Source organism: Rhinopithecus bieti, unplaced genomic scaffold, assembly GCF_001698545.2.
Source record: "Rhinopithecus bieti isolate Rb0 unplaced genomic scaffold, ASM169854v2 scaffold_20477, whole genome shotgun sequence".
NCBI classification, from domain to species: Eukaryota; Metazoa; Chordata; class Mammalia; order Primates; family Cercopithecidae; genus Rhinopithecus; species Rhinopithecus bieti.
In genome coordinates, this window is record NW_016810038.1 from 3,547,194 (window position 1) to 3,566,867 (window position 19,674).

At 48.7% G+C, this 19,674-nt stretch overlaps 1 protein-coding gene across 1 annotated transcript in view; it reads left to right on the forward strand.

The window, feature by feature from the left end:
• Nucleotides 1–10,261, forward strand: part of APCDD1L (APC down-regulated 1 like) — a 57,391-nt gene extending 47,130 nt beyond the window's left edge. The window contains exons 3-4 of the mRNA XM_017891229.1: nt 1,030–1,582; nt 7,155–10,261. Coding sequence (XP_017746718.1) covers nt 1,030–1,582; nt 7,155–7,919 — 1,318 coding nt within the window. The 3' untranslated portion in view covers nt 7,920–10,261. The remainder of the gene's footprint in view (nt 1–1,029; nt 1,583–7,154) is intronic.
• Nucleotides 10,262–19,674: the final 9,413 nt, after the last annotated feature.

Below are 19,674 nucleotides of genomic sequence, written 5' to 3' on the forward strand. Positions count from 1 at the left end.
CCAGGAGGCAGAAGTTGCAGTGAGCCGAGATTGCACCAGTGCCTGGGTGACAAAGTGAGATTCTGTCTCAAAAAAAAAAAGAAAGAAAATAGCAGTTCGAGAGGGTACCTGGTTAGAGTAAAATCGTGAGGAGAGTGCCTGCTCTTTTTCCCCCCGACTTCATCCACTGTCCACCCCACCTGCACCCTCAGTGGGAAGTCCCAGAGGCCTCCTCTGCCCCATCCTGGAGCTGACTGTGGGTCTAGGAGTCATTCCTCTTTCTTCTCCCTCCAACCCCTTCCTCTGGATCTGTTTGCATCACCAGCAAATGGCGTCTGGGGCCAAGTTCAGCCCACTTTCCAATTTTGTAAATAAAGTTTTATTGGCACACAACCATGCCCATCCATGTACATGTCATCTATAGCTGTATTAGCTCTACAATGGCAACTTTGAGTAGTTGCGGCAGAAACCACCCAGCCCACAAAAACAAAAATATTTATTACCCAGCCCTTTACAGAAAAAGTTTGCCGACTCCTGGTTTATATCTACAAGCCCTGTCACAGGCAAGGATGAGACCTGGTCAGGGCAGTGCGCCTAGAGAAGGGGGAGACAGGACGGGTCACCGTCATTCCTGATCACTACTCTCCCCTCCCTCCGTTCACTCAGCAAGGACGGCGGAGGGCGCGGGGCCGGCTCTGGGCCAGGTGCCCAAAGTCCAGTGAGGGAGGAAGCAGGCAGGGCATCCCGGAGCTCCCAGGCCTGTGGGTCCCCAGATGGTTGCAAAAGGGCCTCCAGTAGGGCAATTCGGATTGAAGGAATGGAGAATGAACTAGAAGGCTTGTGTTGAGGCCACGAGGCATCCAGTGCAAAGCCGCAGTCCCAAGGGTGGCTGACTGAGAGCAGTGAGGGGAACTGAAGTTGGAGGGGCCCAGGCCTGAGCTGAGGCCTAAGAGGGGGATTAGGGGGAGAACGCAGCACAGCCCAGAGGAGAGAGGGGCTCACGGCATGGTGTTCCCTCCGCACCCAGCCCATCTCCTTCCACCCCTGCAGCTGCGAGGTGCGCCCAGGACCGGAGTTCCTGACCCGCGCCTACACCTTCTACCCCAGCCGGCTCTTTCGAGCCCACCAGTTCTACTACGAGGACCCCTTCTGCGGAGAGCCTGCCCACTCGCTGCTCGTCAAGGGCAAAGTCCGCCTGCGCCGGGCCTCCTGGGTCACCCGGGGAGCCACCGAGGCCGACTACTACCTGCACAAGGTGGGCATCGTCTTCCACAACCGCCGGGCCCTGCTCGACGTCACCGGGCGCCTCAACCAGACCCGCGCCGGCCGGGACTGCGCGCGGCGGCTGCCCCCGGCCCGGGCCTGGCTGCCCGGGGCGCTGTACGAGCTGCGGAGCGCCCGGGCCCAGGGGGACTGCCTGGAGGCGCTGGGCCTCAGCATGCACGAGCTCAGCCTGGTACGCGTGCAGCGCCGCCTGCAGCCGCAGCCCCGGGCGGCGCCCCGGTTGGTGGAGGAGCTGTACCTGGGGGACATCCACACCGACCGGGCCGAGAGGCGGCACTACCGGCCCACCGGCTACCAGCGCCCGCTGCAGAGCGCACTGGTGAGTGGGGCGGGGGGGTCTCAGGGGGCGAGCTCGGAGCTCAGCCCCGCAGCTTTGCAAGATCTGGGCCAGCCCAGGGCTCTGGCTGCCCGGCTGTCATCACTGCCGCTCCCCACTCTGGTCCACGTGCCTCAGGACATTTGCGCACCCTGTTCACGCTGCTGGAGACATCTTTTTTCAGCCTTTACAAGCCTGGCGGGCCTCTGGTCGGCCTTCCCACGCTGGTCCTCCCCAGCCCCTGTCCTCGTGGGCACTGCAGGATCTCGTTTCTGCCCCTGCTGGGCACAGAGGCTTGGGCGGGTGTCCTCCTCCCTTGGTTCTTGGCTGAAATATCCACTCCAGTTCCCATTCTACTGTTCCCCGTTTCCCGCGAGTGACCTTGCCAGCTCTCAGCCCGTTCTGAAACTCCTTTGGTGACTTGTTTATTGCCTCTCCCTCTGGCGCTAGGTCCTTCACAAGGGTGGGGTCACAGCGGGCACCTAACACGACGGGTCAGGCACACGATCAGGACCAATAAATATGGATGGATGAATTAGGGAGAGGGCAGCTTTCCTCCAGGGTGCCGCTGAGGCCGCGCACACCAGCCCAGATGCCAGTCCCTTGAAATCTCAGTGCGAGCCTCACACTGACCTAGCCGCACAGCCACTGGGGCGCCACTCCCACCCATTCCCAAACCAGACGGCGAAGACACATGGCCTGGACTTCTTGTGAGAAGGCCGAAAGAGATCCGTCAGGTCTCGGGGGAGCCCGGGGTTCTGCATTTCCAGCAAGCCGTCCGGGGTGTGGGGAGGCTGCAGTCTAAAGGAAACCGCCTGTCTTTGACATGCTCCCCCTTGACTCCAACACGAATTTCATTTAAGCTGATTAACCTAGATTTTAGATGAAGCCATTGCCCGCATACCGTCCTAATTTGGGGAGGATCTAGTAGCACCCCACACACATACTTCTTTTTTTTTTTTTTTTTTTTTTTTGCCAGGTGAACAAACAGGCAGAAAGAAACATAACTTTACTGTATAATGGCTCCTGGCACATAGCTGAGAGCCCGGCTCCTACAAGGGTGTGGACCTAGGACCTTCCTAGTGTCAGAGAACCCTCTGGTGAAGCCTAAGGACCCCTCTTCAGAAAATCTGTTTTTAAAAGCATGAGAGAAAATACGTGGGATTTAAATGAAAACCAATTCTATTAAAACAGTTACCCAAGTTTTAAAATATTAATTTGTGATATAGAAAAACAATAAATGTGAAATCTTTATTTGCCCTCATTTCAAAGCAGGGATGACTGCAAACCATGTTTCCAGTACCTGCAACGCTGTTAGCGTCATACAAAGTCAGAGGTTCTGCTGATGCTACTGGGGCTCGTTGCCTCCATTTACAATGAGAAGAAATGCTAACTTTTATTAGTGAAAGATTAGTGAAAATGAAGTTGAGGTTAGCATTCCAGGTGAAAAACCTCTGTACAAGGCACCCAATGCGTATTTCCTGAGTGCACAAATGAGCAGATGGAGGGAGGATGGATGAATGGGTGTGGATGGATGGATGGGTTCAGCATCCCCATGAAGTCCTCTTGGAGCTCTTACGCCACCTTCACATCATTCAGCATGTATTTGTTGCCTACTGTGTACTAGACATTCAAGGAACTAAACCAGATGAGGCAACTTCTCACCCCTGGCAGCAGCCACTTGTCATTGCCCCAATGCGGGAGCACTGTGGATGAGAGAGACCGGAAGCCTGCCTTCCTCCCCCTCCCCCCCCCCTTCTCCAAACCGAGAATCTCAGTAGCAGAGGAGGAACATGACACGAAGTTCTCATAATCAGAAAATCAGCCTCAGAGTTCTTTTATGACCTCGAAATTATTCCCTTTTTGGCAACCAATGTTCTAGGTTGGTGTGGCGTTAATCCTGCTTAGTTCAGAGAAGGCGCTAGTGGTGAGTTGATTACTGGCCGCCACCACCTCATTAGGAGGGGAAACTGCTCTGAATGCAGAGAGGACAGATCCCCGGGGGCTGCGGAGGCTGACAATTTCATGTGTCCTCAGGCAGGACTCTGGGGCCATGGCTGTCCCTGCCCTCCCTGCTGCCTGGCTAACCCGGGTGGCCAATCCAGCCTGAAATGTGATTGAGAAGCAAAACACATAGAAATGAATGCAGAGATGAACAGTGCCAGATGTACAGACATTAAATTAAAGGTCTGCTCACCAGTGGTTCCTCTCCTTGGGAAAAGAAAAAAGAAAGAGAAAAGACAGATAATTTAAAAGAAGGAACTGCTGCAGAGAAACCCCCAAGAAATGAATCAGTTGTTGCCTTAAGCTCTCTGGGGCCCACGCCCTGCCCATGACCCAAACCAGATGGTAAAGATGAACATTTTTAGAAGTTAATTTAAAACCAATTGGATCCCCAAATTCATTGCCTGGATATAGAATCCTAATCAATCAGCCAACACTGGACCAAAATTATCTGAGCCTGGTGTCACCTCTGGGGGTTAATTAGAAACTGTTATGTGGTGTTTGAGAAATAACTTTATGTAACAGGCTTAAATGAGTAAGAGTTTGGTTTCTGTACAAGTGTGAATTCTGCCTGCCGGGGGCCTTGTTTGTTAACGCAGGAGACTTCAGACCTCTGCAGAAAGATGCCCGGAAGATTTCCCATGGAGCCGGGAACCTGGTTTCACCACCTTCAAAAGCACCAGAGAAGGAAATGCCTTTTCTCACCCCTTTTTCACCTTAAAAGTTTGCTGGTTCTCAATTTGCTTCTCCTCTGCAGAAAACTGCTTGCTCCAAATTACTAACTAGCATCCCCAAACGTCCTATCTGCAGAGAATATCTTTTGTTTGTTTGTCTTTTGTGGTGGGTAAGGAGAGCTCTGGGATTATTTTGCTGTAATGCATTATGTCCTCTCAATATATATTAGTGTGACAAGTCAGAATGTGGGTTAAAATGCTAACATTAGAGTCAACTCCCATCAGCCGGCATCCCAATCACCAACACTCCAGCTAACTATCAAGCTTGCTTGCTCCTGTCACAAACATTTTTGCAGTCATTTGCTAGCATTTCAGAGAACCATCAAGCTCTCTGGGCCAAAATCCCCATAACCAAAGCCAATATGGTCTCCAATATTATATAAATCAAGGGAACTTAAGGTTCATTATAGAAAAAAAAAAAAAAACCTTAAAAAAGGACCCCCCCCCCCCCCCCCAAAAAAAAAAAGCACTGTTATCAATCATCCAATATTTTCTTTCTAAACCAGAACTTCTAAATGTCACTTGTCTGGCATGAAACTCACTCAGTGCTATATGAAAATCAGTGCTATATGGAACTCAGCAGTGTTATATGGAAATCTTGGGAGTTTTGCAAGAAAAAATATATTGGAGCTAATTTCCCAGCTGGGCCCTCAAAACGCCCCCTTCCTGTGCCTGTCCTGCCTGGACTGCAACTTTAAGTTTCCTTCTGGAATGGCAACAGCAGGAGATGTTTTCTTGTTCCCACATCAGCTTTGACAAGTTCCAAGGCCATTTAGCTTCCAGAACGGTGCTCTGGCCTAAAGTCTGGGCAGCAGCTTCTTTTTTAGAAATAAAATAGGAGAAGGGGAAGGAGAGGGAGAAAGAAGGAAGAAGTCTGTATCACATTCCTTTTTAGTGTCTACTGAGCCTTTTCACTCCAAAACGCAGACTACTCCCACGAAATTTAGTTTAGCATCTGTTTCCTGTTAACGTGTTTTATGGTAAACGCAGCTCACGAGAGTTTGTAAGGCAGGGACAACTGTAAATAAAAGCAAAGATGGAGGAAAATCAACTCATAGCCTGGGACAAGTGAGGGTGTGGCGGCACCTGAAGACCTAAGTGTGGCCGGTTTTCCCTATAACAAATAACATGAGAATGAACATCTTTGAGCCACACAGCTCTTTACGAGATTTCAATTATCTCCTTCGCACAGACTTAAGCAATGGGCTTCCAAAGACATAATTTTTTTTTTATTTTTTTGTGAGATGGAGTCTTGCTCTGTCACTCAGGCTAGAGTGCAGTGGCACAATCTCAGCTCACTGCAGCCTCTGCCTCCAAGATTCAAGCAATTCTATATCAGTCTCCCAAGTAGCTGGGATCACAGACGTGCACCACCACACCTGGCTAATTTTTGTATTTTTTGTAGAGATGGCATTTCACCATGTTGGCCAGGATGGTCTTGATCTCCTGACCTTGTGATCCATTGATCTATCTGCCTTGGCTTCCCAAAGTGCTGGGATGACAGGCTTGAGTCACTGCACCCGGCCAATTTTTTTTTTTTTTTTTTTTAGATGGTGTCTTGCTCTGTCCCCCAGGCTGGAGTACAGTGGTGTGATCTTGGCACACTGCAACTTCCACCTCCTGGATTCAAGCAATTATCCTGCCTCAGCCTCCTGAGTAGCTAGGATTACAGGCATGTGCCGCCACACCTGGCTAATTTTTGTATTTCTAGTAGAGATGGGTTTTCAGAACCGTGTTGGCCAGGCTGGTCTTGAACTCCTGACCTCAAGTGATCTGCCCACCTCAGCCTCCCAAAGTGCTGGGATTATAGGTGTGAGCCACAATGCTTGGTTCAGACATATTTTGATGGCTTTTGATCCTTGTTGCCATATTCGCTTTCCATGGGGTAGGTAGAGCAAATGATGCGCACCTTCCACTGTGAGATTTCTAAAGACAAAAATCCTCTCTTCTCTACCTGTAGGGAAGATGTAACCTGCTATGAGCACAGGAGAGTGGGAGCTCAGAGAGCCAGGTGTAAGCCAGGCTGTATTTCAGCTGGTCTCTGCCACTTCCAGGCTGGACAACCTGGGCAGTCCAGCTGGTCCTCTGGGTCTCAGCTCCCTCAGCTATAACATGTACCAGTTGCCCGGGAAGTGCTTAGCATAGTTCCTGGCACTTCGGAAACACCTAGAAGAGTGAGCTAGAAAAAAGATCAGCTTTCACGGTCAAATTCCAGGACCAAGCAGACTGGGCATGAGCAAGAACAACTTCTCTCAGGTCCCAAGCGAAGGCCACCTGTGCTTCCATTCACTTCTCATTTATTCATGCAACAAATATGTGCTTGCTGCGAGCCAAGCCCTGTGCTGTGGGGATGGGGTAGCCGCAGAGAGACAGTTCCGGCTTTCTAGGGCTTTTTAGGACTGTAAGGCATAATGCGTTCCAGTTTGATGAGGGGCGAGGGGTAGAGAGAAGAGAGTCTCAGGGGGTGGAATGAGGAAGAGAAAAGAGGGTAGTGTGCCAGCCCTGAGGCCCACCTTACATGGGGCATTCGGGAAAGCTCTCTCTGGTGCCCAGCAGAGACCTAGTAAGACGGAGCTGGCGGGGAGTTCCAGGTGCATCAGACAGCGGGAGACCCAAGGCCCCGGGGATACAGGGGCTGATCTCCATCAAGGAGGCCCTCCTGGCTGAAGCAAAAAGACCGTCCTGACTGAAGGCAGGGAGTGAGGAGAGAGAGGAGGGAGGGGCAGGCCGCACCTCACTCTGCCTTTTCACCCCTGCAGAGCTGGGGTTCCTTTCCAGGCTCTACCCCAACCTTTCCGTGTGGGACAACCACTGTTTTTCTGTTTGTCTTTCGCCAGCACCACGTGCGGCCGTGCCCAGCCTGTGGCCTCATTGCCCGCTCTGATGTGCACCACCCGCCCGTGCTGCCGCCCCCTCTGGCCCTGCCCCTGCGTCTGGGCGGCTGGTGGGTCAGCTCGGGATGCGAGGTGCGCCCAGCGGTCCTGTTCCTCACCCGGCTCTTCACTTTCCACGGGCACAGCCGCTCCTGGGAAGGTTATTACCATCACTTCTCAGACCCAGCCTGCCAGCAGCCCACCTTCACCGTATATGCCGCCGGCCGCTACACCAGGGGCACGCCGTCCACCAGGGTCCGCGGCGGCACCGAGCTGGTGTTCGAGGTTACACGGGCCCATGTAACCCCCATGGACCAGGTCACCACGGCCATGCTTAACTTCTCTGAGCCACGCAGCTGTGGAGGTGCGGGGGCCTGGTCCGTGGGCACTGAGCGGGATGTCACAGCCACCAATGGCTGCCTGCCGCTGGGCATCCGCCTCCCACACGTGGAGTACGAGCTTTTCAAGATGGAGCAAGACCCCCTCGGGCAAAGCCTGCTCTTCATCGGACAAAGGCCCACCGATGGGTCAAGTCCCGACACCCCAGAGAAACGCCCCACCTCCTACCAAGCACCCCTGGTGCTCTGTCGGGGAGAAGCCCCCGACTTCTCCAGGCCCCCGCAGCACAGGCCATCGCTGCAGAAGCACCCCAGCACAGGGGGTCTTCACGTAGCCCCCCTCCCACTTCTGCCCCTAGTTCTAGGGCTGGCTTTCCTCTACTGGCTATGACATTGGACTTGACATCAGGATGGTGGCTCTGGACATCCATTCAACTCTTCAGACTCCCTCCTGGAAACTGTAGGGAAGGAACCATCCTCCTCTGCTCTGTCATGGATGGATGCACAGCCCCACTGCTTCCAAACTTTGCCTGCATTCCATGTGGCTCAGGGCATGAGCTTAACACCTGCAAAGCCTATACCACATCCCACAGCCCAGGTCCCAGTCACGCACTTGGACGCGGCAGTAATGTTCATTGCTATGTGAGTTTCTAAAGATCACTCCCAATTTTTCTACTTTCCTTATCCTTGGCAGCCCGCCAACAGGTGCAGTCAGGTGGCCACACGGAAGCCCCCATCCCACGCTGCCCCCCGTTCTTCCCAGCCTGACCCTTGGGATTCCAAGATGGGAGCAAGAGGAGACCCTGAGGTTCTGCCTAGGGACAAGGCCTACTGCTCTGCCATGTCTGTAGGTTGTGGTTTAAAGATTATTAATTCGAATTTAGCAATACGATCTCTTAAGTGGTGCCATGAATTAAAGATGCCACTTCGGGCTTTCAGTGCTTCTCAGCTTTCTGGCAAAGGGCTTGTGTCTTCAGGGGCAGCTCAGCTTTCCTGAGTCCTGACTGCTGGCATTCGTCTGCATCTGCCTGTGCTTCTGTGAGTCAGACCTCAAGCTGCCAATACTGCGTGTGGATAAATCCAGTTTTCCCAGGCCAGCATACAAATGAAGAGGACTCCATCTGAGCTGAGAAGTGTGGCCTCCCCAGAGCAGGCTGCAGCCTCCAAGCCTCCCTGGCCCAAGCGAATGCCAGTGTGCACCAGGCTGGCTGCTGGGGGCAGCTCTTTGGAGGGGAGCAGCGTTTCCAGCCTTCTGAAAGTAGTTAATGGTAATGACCGCCATAACACTAACATGCTCTGCAATTCGCCCTGCCCAGCCATGCTCGGTTGCCAAGATTTCCTGTTCTTGCCTGACAAACGAAATCTCTGAATGTGTATCTTTGGGCCCACCCTAGGAAGAAGTCGGGGTCGCCAGGCTACATGGCGACATCTGGGCAGCTCTGCCTTGCCCAGCCTCCTTGCTATGATCCTAATATATTGGTGTCCTCTGCTCAGAAGGGACTGTCATCATGGTGGGAACAGACTGTGCCTCTCCAGGGACTCTGCCCGAGTTCCCAGGGCCTCATCTGTACACTGTGAAATTAACTGGCCTCCTGGTGGGCCCAAGAGTTTTCAGGACTAGGGGCTGATGACTCACCCCCTCCTTCCTCCTCCTGATCTCTAGCTCTAGCTCTTATCACAGATTTTGAACAATTGTCTCTGAGGTTAATGATGCTTTCAGAGGGAAGCCCTTGTCCTCCTTGAGATTGTGTGGGGTCCAATCAGCCTGCTGAAATTGCTCCCACTTATTACCCATTCTTCTTCTTTAAAAAAAAAAAAAAAAAAAGCCCATCAAGTTGGCATTCTCTGTAGGTCTCAGACAGCTACCAGTGTTCCTGGCATATTTACCAAAGTACAAGAAAGAATTACATTATTTATGGTCTCAGACGACATTGGGGTGGGGGGAGCTCCTGTTGGGGACAGAGGTGGGTGTTGATGATGTGTCCACGGCTGAGCAGGTCTTTTGTATCCGAGACGTGAAGCAACCACGCCACCATTTATCATCAAATTTGAACCTTTTAATACAATTAAACAGCCTGAAAAATGCTCTTGCTGGTTATTAAAGTCAACCAAGGGAATTATGGTTCTAAAGAAAGGAAGCGGAATGTCTTCCAGAGAATGTGTGAAAGAGAATGAAACCAGTGGAGGTAAAGCCCAGCTCTCTCAGTTCTGCTCTCATGTCACTGCCTGCCCTGCTGAAAACCCCCCAGGGGCTTCCACTGCACTCAGAATAAAAGCCTGACTTCTGGCTCACTGTTGCCTGCAAGGCTCAGCCACGCCTCCCCATGCCCTGGCCACACTGGCCTTCCTTCTGTTTCTTGGATCACAGGAGCTGTTGCTTGCCTTGGGGCCTTTGTACAAGCTTCTGCCTAGCGATTCTTCCCCAGACCTTCAGAAGCTTAGCACTTCATTTTCAATCAAGTCTGGGACCAGATGTCACCTCCTGAAGATGTCACCATTCGCATCCCAAAGAGTAGCCCCACTCCTTCCCCGGTCCTTCTGTCAATCCATTGCATCACAGGTGCATGTTCTTTGTCATGAAAACTGATCACTGTCAGAAATGACCTTATTTGCCTGGAATGTAAGCTCCAACGAAAACGACTCGGCTCTGACTCGCTGCCTGCAATCTTTCCAGAAGGGTCCAGTGTGCCTTGTGCATGGTAGAAAGACCTTCAATGAATATGGCGGACTCAGCAAATGTTGGTTATCGCTGTGAAGCCTCACAGTGAGACCTGTGAATGGGCCACCTCCATCTACCAGATTCAGTGACCCGAGCTCGGAGGGCCCAGCTGAGTCAGTGAGAGGGCTGTGAGTCTCTGCGTCTTGCACGTGAGGACACTGAGGCACAAAGAGGAGAAGTGGCTGGGCTCCAGAGCCTGAGATCCAGGACTCTGTCTCACAGCCCAGGGCTTGGGGTGTCCTCCTGACTCTTGGAGGGAATGGGATTCCTTGACTTCATCTGGGGAAGGCAATTTAGTGTTGCTTCCTGGGACGTGGCGTGGGCCATCCCTAATGAAAAGGAGTGTGTTGAGCAGGACAGCAGCTTCCTGGATCCCCTCAGTTGGACTTAGTTGCTCTCTGCTCGCTGGGGCTTGTTAGTTTGGGGACAGGTGATGCTGCTTGGAGCTACGAAGGCTGAAGAAAGGGCAACCATCCCTTTTCTCCCAGGGAGAAGGTCAAGGCTTCCAAGACTCTGGGCTGATAAAGGAAGGGGTCGTTTCAGAGGCTGAGGGGCTGAGACTCCCTGGCGACAGGGCCAGAGGCCCATGGGCACTAAGCCTTCCTTCCAGCCCTTTGCTCCTGCCCCTTAAGTCTCTGCCCTTCACATAAAACGTGAGAGCGCTCTCATCCACAGAGGGGGAGGAAAGCCCAGAGTCCTATTTCCAAATAAAATTAATATTCTCCATTGCATGTTCAGTCACGCTGAAAGGTGGGGGGTGGGTGGGAAGCCCATGCAGTTGATAATTTCATTGTGCAACTCCCAGGAGAGCAAATGAGCTTTTTTCCCTTAATAAAAAGTTGAAATTGTATACAGCTCTCAGAGGTCCATTAACTAACAGATGCTGGTTATCATAAGAAGCTCTTTGCCTTTCACTAAGCGCATGTTTTTCATCTCCCAGCGGTGCTACCGGGCTGAGCAGCAGCGTGTGGCTTGGTGACGCAGGCCCGCCAACACGTGGCCCTGGTCTGTGCATCCTCTCCTGGGGCACAGGTGACTCAGGCATGAGGGGCTAGAGCTTTCTGACGCAGAATGTAGCACTGCATCAGGGCCTGGTCGGGGCTGATTCATACCCATTAGCATTGCAGACTGGAGCCAAGCAGGGAAGAGCTGTTCCCACTTCAAGGGAGGACTTGAACAGTAGCGTGCAGCCTCCAGTCTGCTCCTGATGGTTCTGAGAGACTGAAAGCCTGCTCCTGCTCACACACACAACCCCCCTTAAATGGATGTCAGCATGAGCACAAATGACCTGTCGACATTCCCCAAAACCACCCTTCCAAGCTTCCAGGCAGATCCTCCTCCTGCCCACTTGGCACCTCCACCTTCCATTTCGGCCACAGTGGCCTCCTTGCTCTCCTGCAGTCCCATGGAACCTGGTCCCTCTCAAGGTCTTGGCTCCAGCTCTCCCTCGCCTGGAAGGCTCTGCCCACCTCACCCCTGACTACCCCAAAGATAGCGTCCACCACAGCACAGTCACTTCATCACAGCATTTGTCGGTAGCCAAAATCTGAAAAAACTCCTGGTTGTTGGTTTTCAGCTATTGTTAGCCCCTCTCCTCTAGAATGAGCTCTGTGCCAGCAGGGTCCTTGTGTGTCTCGTTCTCCGTGGGCCCCCAATGTTAGAATGGTGCCGGGCACATAGTAGGACATCAGTAAATACCAGTTAAAAGAATACATGTTCCAAGACCTGGTTGGAGGCTCCGAATTCAGGCAGCAGGATGACACCCACACACTATACTGGCTTGGAATTTTGATGTTGCTTTTTTTCTAATCAGGTGGGCAGAACAGAACCAAGGCCTGTGAACTTGAGGACATCTGTTTTCTACTAGCCAGGATATTTCTAGAATAGCATTAAAGACCACTGCTATCCCCGAATAGGAGGCCACAGGGCCTGGTGAGAGGTGCCTTGCGACTCCATCTCAAGCTTCTCATCTCCCAAAGGCCAGGGAGACTAGGAGAGCCTCAGCCTCACACAGGTACCCAAGACTTTCCTTTCTTAGCTTTGGAGCCTCTATCTCCCCCACTCCCTACCCTGCCAGCTTCAGTTTCTTTATCAATAAAATGGGCTGAAACCTGATGGTTCCTGAAGCCAACCAGCCCCAACACCAGTTACAGGAAGACCCAAAATAGTAAGGGATTCAAATGGAATCAATACGTATTTTGAGAGAAATGGCAAAAAACAAAAAGAAAAGAAAAAAAGAAAGAAAAAGCTGGGCGTGGTGGCTCACGCCTGTCATCTCATAACTTTGGGAGGCTGAGGCGGGCAGATCACGAGGTCAGGAGATCGAGACTATCCTGGCTAACATGGTGAAACCCCATCTCTAAAAATACAAAAAATTAGCCAGGCGTGGTGGCACACACCTGTAGTCCCAGTTACTCGGGAGGCTAAGGCAGGAGAAACACTTGAACCCGGGAGGCAGAGCTTGCAGTGAGCCGAGATTACACCACTGCACTCCAGCCTGGGTGACAGCAAGACTCTGTCACAAAACAAACTCTTAGTGAGGATGGGTCTTTGTCCTGTGATATAGTATGTATTTCCTAGGGGTTATTAATAACCTACTGCTCTCACTCCTGCATTTGACACTGTTTTTAATCCCTCAGGAGAAAAAAAATTACCAAAACCTAGGTGGTCACTACTTCTGGTGAAATCAACTGCCTGTTTAGTAAAAAGACCCACAGATATTTGCTGAGCACCCATCATGTGCCAGGTGCTATGCTGGATGTCTTAGAAGGAAGGCCTTCCAGACTTCCAGTGAAGGTGGGGCAGGCAGACACCTACCTTTAGCTCCACTTCCTTCTGAAGTCCTAACAAATTATGGGAAAGAATTAAAGGGCACAAGATCACATGAATAAACAGAAAAGTAAGAACATAGCCAATAGGAGATGTCAGCAAAATTCTGGAATCTGGAAAGCTGATGGGTAATTTATCACTGGCAGGAGATTACAGAAGGTGGAAAGCAGGTTGGTCGAGGGGCGCAGCTCAGAAGCAAGTCCACTTGTGCCATGAATCCCCCCTAAGACTTAGGAAATGGTGGCCCTAGGCATGGCAGAAACCAACAGAACAGTAGGGCTAAAAACAGGAGGAATCTTTGAAATGTTTTACAAGTCTGTAAAAGGAATTCTACTCCTAGATCCCATCCCTAACCACTGTAAGAAACCAAAAGTTTAACTCAATCTTTGGACTTAGCAACAGCCCAGGGTAGAGTATCATGCTAAAAATTTAGATACAGGTTAAATTAAGTATCCCCAATATGAAAATTCAAGATCCAAAATGCTCCAAAATCCACAACCTTTTTTGAGTGGTGACACAATGCTCAAAGGAAATGCTCACTGAAGCATTTTGAATTTTGGATTTTCAAATTAGGGATGTTTAACTGGGAAGTATAATGTAAATATCTGAAAATCCAAAAAAATCTGAATTACAAAACACTTCTGGTCTCCAGTGGAACAACATACAAAAAATACAGAACAACAACAAAAAAGAACAAAGCAATAAAGGGCCATAATATCCTCAGTGAAAAAAATATATACATACATCTTGCAGCAGGTTGCTGTAACAAAGAGTAACTGGAAAAGAAAGATGTCTTGAAAATTATAAATATGTTAGCAGAAAAAAATAAAAAGGTTGGAAATTAAAGGTGAAGAATATTCCCAGAAATAAAAAAAGAATCAGGAATTAGAATGGCGCTTGATTTCTTAAAGGCAACACTAGAAGCTGGAAATCGGTGGAACAATGCTTCCAAAATCCTCAGAATGATTTAAACCTTGTGTTTTATACCCTGTACAACTAATCAATCAAGTGGGAGAGCAGAACGGGACATTTTCAGACATGTAAAGTTCTCAACAAAATTATGTCCCGCATACTCCTTGCTCAGAGACCTGCTAAAGGATGTGCTCCCCCCAAATGAGGTAGTAAAACAAAAGAGAGGAAGCTAGAAATCCAGAAAAGAAGGGATCCAATCCAGAAGAGTGCAAAAGGAGTTCTGAAGATGAGAGTGAGTGAAGGCCCTGGAATGAGAGCTGTGCAGTAGGCTTAGATAGCAGTCAGTCCAGAGAGGAGCAGGAGAACAGAGAGCTCTAGGAGTGATCTAAGAAAACCAGAAAAATCAGATTGCCTGAGGTGTTGTGATTGTGCTGAGGAGATTTACACTTCTATCAGGGTCTGGGCTGAATAGGTGACAGATACATTGGAAGCTAAGCAAACAAAACACTAAGATTTAGTAACTCCGGGAAAACAAAGGATTACACATAAAAGGGAAATAGAAGCATAGCACATCCAAGGTACAGCTGTAAACAATATCTCAGTAGTCTTAATCATGCAGAAGTATACTGGTGTAGTCAAAAATTATAACATGACTGAGGGAGAGAGAAGGAAATCTATGCTTGGGATGTGGTTGGGAGAAAGATTATTAAAACTAAATCCCTCCCTTCCTCAGGAGGAAATCAACAGATAATATATAGAAGTGAAAATCAAGAAAAGTAATATAACCACATTATTAGGAAATGTAGATGCTAATATCAGAAGAAACAGTTCAGTGTGCTCAACTGGCTACCTCTGGGAAGAGGCAGCCCAGGGCGATATGGGCCTGCTGCTTTTCACTATGAGCCTGTTATAGCTGTTTGGCTTTTTATATTATGCACACAAAATACTTTGGTATAAAAAAAAAATGAGACCACCACAAAACCAAACCCAACAACAAAAACCTTGAACTTCCCCTCAAATTGCTTTCAATCCAGTAAAGGGCAGACTGTGTTGAGAGGTTTCGAACGCTCTGGGAGGCGAGAGTGGTGAAGCACAGAGGGCTGAGCGGGGCAGCCAGGCCCACTCATGGGAGAACAGAGCATTCGGGAGTCTGAGCTTCTGGGAAACAGGAGGAAAAGTGGGACCATGACAGGGTCCTAGCCGTGGCCCGCCAGCCCTTCCTCACATATCAGCTGGAAGAATATTCTAGGGTGGTTTTCTCATTACTAATGGAGAATATTTTCTTTAGTGTGGAGGCACTCTTAGGGCCAACAATGTGACTGTATGGTGGGGTTAAAATATAACAGCGGGTCTTGGCTTGACTTCAAAAGCTTCTTGTCTTCCCTACACATTTCTTTAACATTTTTCGAAGTGGCATAAAGGTAATATTTTTTCAGAAAGTCCGTAACACTAATTTTGTGTTTCTCCAAATTCGTACTATTTTCTTCTTTGAAGTGATTTTAGCAGTCAAACATTGCTAAGAAAACAGAGGCCAAAGTTCTACCTGGAAAAAAAGAAAGCCCTAGACTCTGAAGTGCAATTTCTGAGAGTATTTTCAGTTTCTAATGGGGCATGTCACTCCCATTACTCCTTGGCAAATTATCAGGTAGCAGGTTTTGTCTTCTAATGCACTAACCAGAGATAATGGCAAATCAGTGTGGTCCCTTCTTCAAAATAGCTCCTTGTGTTGCTGTTTAGAAAACTCCTTCACAGTTCGGGTTTTAACGCTTCGGTTTTTGTTTTGAGATGGAGTCTCGCTCTGTCGCCCAGGCTGGACTGCAGTGGTCGGATCTCAGCTCACTGCAAGCTCCGCCTCCCGGGTTTATGCCATTCTCCAGCCTCAGCCTCCCGAGTAGCTGGGACTACAGATGCCCGCCACCTCGCCCGTGTTAGCCAGGATGGTCTCGACCTCCTGACCGCGTGATCCGCCCGTCTGGGCCTCCCAAAGTGCTGGGATTACAGGCTTGAGCCACTGCGTCCAGCCAATGCTTCGGGTTTTAACTCTTTAACGACCACCACCATTTTTCAGTCTCTCTTACAGAAGCTCTCTTTGGTCTGGGATGCTAACATTTGCCTCCCCTACACCCTCTGTGAAGGCCATGGTTAAAAGGACCCCAGGGATGCAAGAATGACATGAATGCAGCCAGATGAGAGCAAGTGAGGTGGCCGGTACAGGTCAAGAATCAGAGCTCTAGCAGTTGCCATGAAGGGTCATTTCCCCTGCCCAATCCACTTCGATACACTTTGCTGCAAGTTCTTTTCCTGTTAATAACACAAGGTAGATTCCAATTTCCACATTCATGACTGTGTGCCCTTAGCCTCTTCCTTTCTGCTGCTCTGCCGTCAGCCCTTGGTGTGATAAGCCTTTATTCCCTTTGGCCTTACTTCACTCTGGGTCCTCATGTGTGTTTTCAAATGGCCTTTACGTACATAAACAACTGCTCAACCCAAGAACCACAAACTCAAGGTAAGATACCACGTGCATGTTACAGGTGAGCAAAGATCAAAAAGTTAAGATGGCACAAGGTGTTGGCAAAGAGTAAAGCAGCAGACCCTGCGAGGACTATGAACTGGTACGTCCTCTTTGGATGCAATGTGGAAGCCATCTAACACAATTTAAAATGCAGGCTTCCTTTGACCCAACCATTGCTCCTCTAGGAACTGATTCTGTGATATTCTTGCTCATTTGTAGGAGTATTTGTTGTAGCGTTGTCTTTAGCACCGAGATTAGAAACTGCTTAAATGCAGCTCAATAGAGGGCTGGTTAAGTAAATTAAGGGCACATCCATACAGAGGAAAATTATAGAGCCATAAAGAATGATGTGGGCTGGCATGAAATGATCTCCAAGATAAAACTTCAAAGTCAAAAAAGGAACACGCACAACAGAGCAGTTAGTGTGTGCTGTTGCCTGTGTATTAGAAAACACACAGTTGGTCGGGTGCAGTGGCTCACACCTGTAATCCCAGCACTCTAGAAGGCTGAGACAGGAGGATGGCTTGAGCCCAGGAGTTTGAGACGAGCTTGGGCAACATAGAGAGACCTCACATCTACAAAAAATAAAAAAGACAGCCAGGCATGCTTGTGCCTATGGTCCCAGATACTCAGGAGGCTGGGGTGGGAAGACTGCTTGAGGCTAGGAGGTGGAGGCTACAGTGAGCTGTGGGGGTCACACCACTGCACTCCAGCCTGAGTGACAGAGTGAGACCCTGTCTCAAAACAAAAAGAAAACACAAGGCTGGATATACACAGACATATATGTGCACAGATCTCTGGAAAGAGTCAATACATGGAAAGTTCAGGATATCTCTGGAGAAAGGTTTGCGAATGGAGGAAACCTGACTTTGTATACTGTGTATGACACCCTTTGGTCTTGTATGAAGTCTTACCATTTGCCTACCTTACTTTTCCAAAAGAAGTTAAAATTGTTTTCATTAATGTTTTAACAAGGTAACACTCTAAGATGGAGAACCATCAACCACTACTTAAAAGACAGAATCCACCCACCTTTCAAAGCTGGAAGCAATTTACACAGGTGGGTACTTTTGTAAATCAACGATGACACACACTTCCCCCAACAGGAAAACACTGGTGTGCAAGCTGGTCCCTGTGCTTAAGCTCTCTGGGCAAAAGTTTCCTCATCAGTAAAAAGAGGACGTTGACCTAAGCGATCTCTTAGATCTGTTTTCTGGTGCAAGGTATCTCTGATTTTAATTTAAACCAATGTCATGTTCCTACGAAGCAGCGAGAGTCAAGCAATGGGCTCTAGTCCACACTCCAAAGCCTATCTCAATGGAATGAAGCCATCCATTCAAAATAATTTTACACTGAAGCATCCTTTAAATATATTCAGAGCACAGAATTTATTGAACATAATATGGAGACAGCTAGTACAAAAGTTTATGCCTTGGCAGGGCAGGTTTCATCAGGCTGATATGGAACATGGGAGAACATGCTGTTAATGGCTCTTTCGGTCTGGACCCTGCAGAAATACATCTCCTTCTCTCTGGGAAACATCATGTCAGCTTCCAAGCCATGGGTTTATTACATATCAGATAACCAAAATGTGCAACAGTAAAGAGTCCTTTCCTGCACCAACTTTTTAAATGACTTCCATGTCAAAACAGCAAATACAATGAAAACTACATAAAGGAAAAATTATGAAAACTAAAGCATTCTAAGACATCTCTTAAGATACTCAGTTCCTAAAATGTTAACATACATCGAAGACAATAAACACATTAGAAACTGCAGGAATCTTTTTTCAACATAGGGAGAAAGACGTAGAATAGGGAGAGAACAGCATGAGTTACTGAAACCAGTTATTCAAAAAGGAGAGGAAAGGTGAAGGGAACACTGAAATAGATCACTTTTAGTTTCTTATAGGAAGTTCCAAATGGCAGCATTTTATAAATAGTCTTTAAAAAGGAAACAACAGCAACAGAAATGAGAACCAAATGTATTTTGCATTTTCTCTCAGTGTATAAGCTTGAATCACCTTACTTAGGCTACATACGAATGAAAATATAAAAGTCACTCCCACTGACTAATTTCTCAGCACCTCATATAGTAGCAGACAGACAGAGGGTACTTATGAAACGTTTGCTAAGGAGTGAATGATGAAAAGCAAAAAGTAGTTCTTGTACACATGGTCTCAGTATCACACAGACAATAAATTCTGACCTTTGAATTCACATAAAAGATGCAATGGAAAAACACTTTAACATGGATGCTGCACGAGAGGATTAACAACTGAATGCAGTCTATTTCGTAAAAACAAAAGAAAGATGGGAATGCAGGCAGCCAGTTCGGAGAAACAGCCAGGACTTTTTTGTATGACATGGAAAAACCAGCAAGTCAACGTGTGAAACGTGCACACTAATTTCTCATCTTCTTAAACCCTAAAAAGCCCCGCAATCTTGTTAGCACTAAGCCTGGATGAAATTGTGTTAAGATACCTGATTAGTCTCCCTCAGTTGGCATTTTCCAAAGGAAAAAAAAAGGGAACCTGTTTTATTTCAGTCAGACATGGCTTTGGGTATCACTGAAACAAAGCTCTGACAGAAGCTCCACCTGCAGAAGCCCAGGCGGGCTCCTGCGGCTCATCAGAATGCCAGCAGGAAAGCAGGCCAGCAAGTGAGCATCCGTCCTGCACCCACATCCATTAGCCAAGTGATTACATCTCCATCCGCCCTGGGGTGTAATAAAGCAGTTGTAATCGGGCATTGTTACAGGATCAATGTTTCCTGGTTTAAAAATAAACATCAGCATTTATCTAGCAGCAGAAAGCGATTCTCCCACAGTACTGTTTTATTCAACTGACATCTTTTAATCAAAGCAATCCATATCGTGGCAACATTCCAAGGTATCATAATTGCAAATATTTATGGCAAGTTAGATAATAGCTACATTTTTGTTGCTACACTTTTCTTCCTTTTTTTTTTTTTTGAGACGGAGTCTTGCTCTGTCGCCCAGGCTGGAGTGCAGTGGCCGGATCTCAGCTCACTGCAAGCTCCGCCTCCCGGGTTCACGCCATTCTGCCTCAGCCTCCCGAGTAGCTGGGACTACAGGCACCCGCCACCACGCCTGGCTAATTTTTTTGAATTTTTTTTTTTAGTAGAGACGGGGTTTCACCATGTTAGCCAGGAT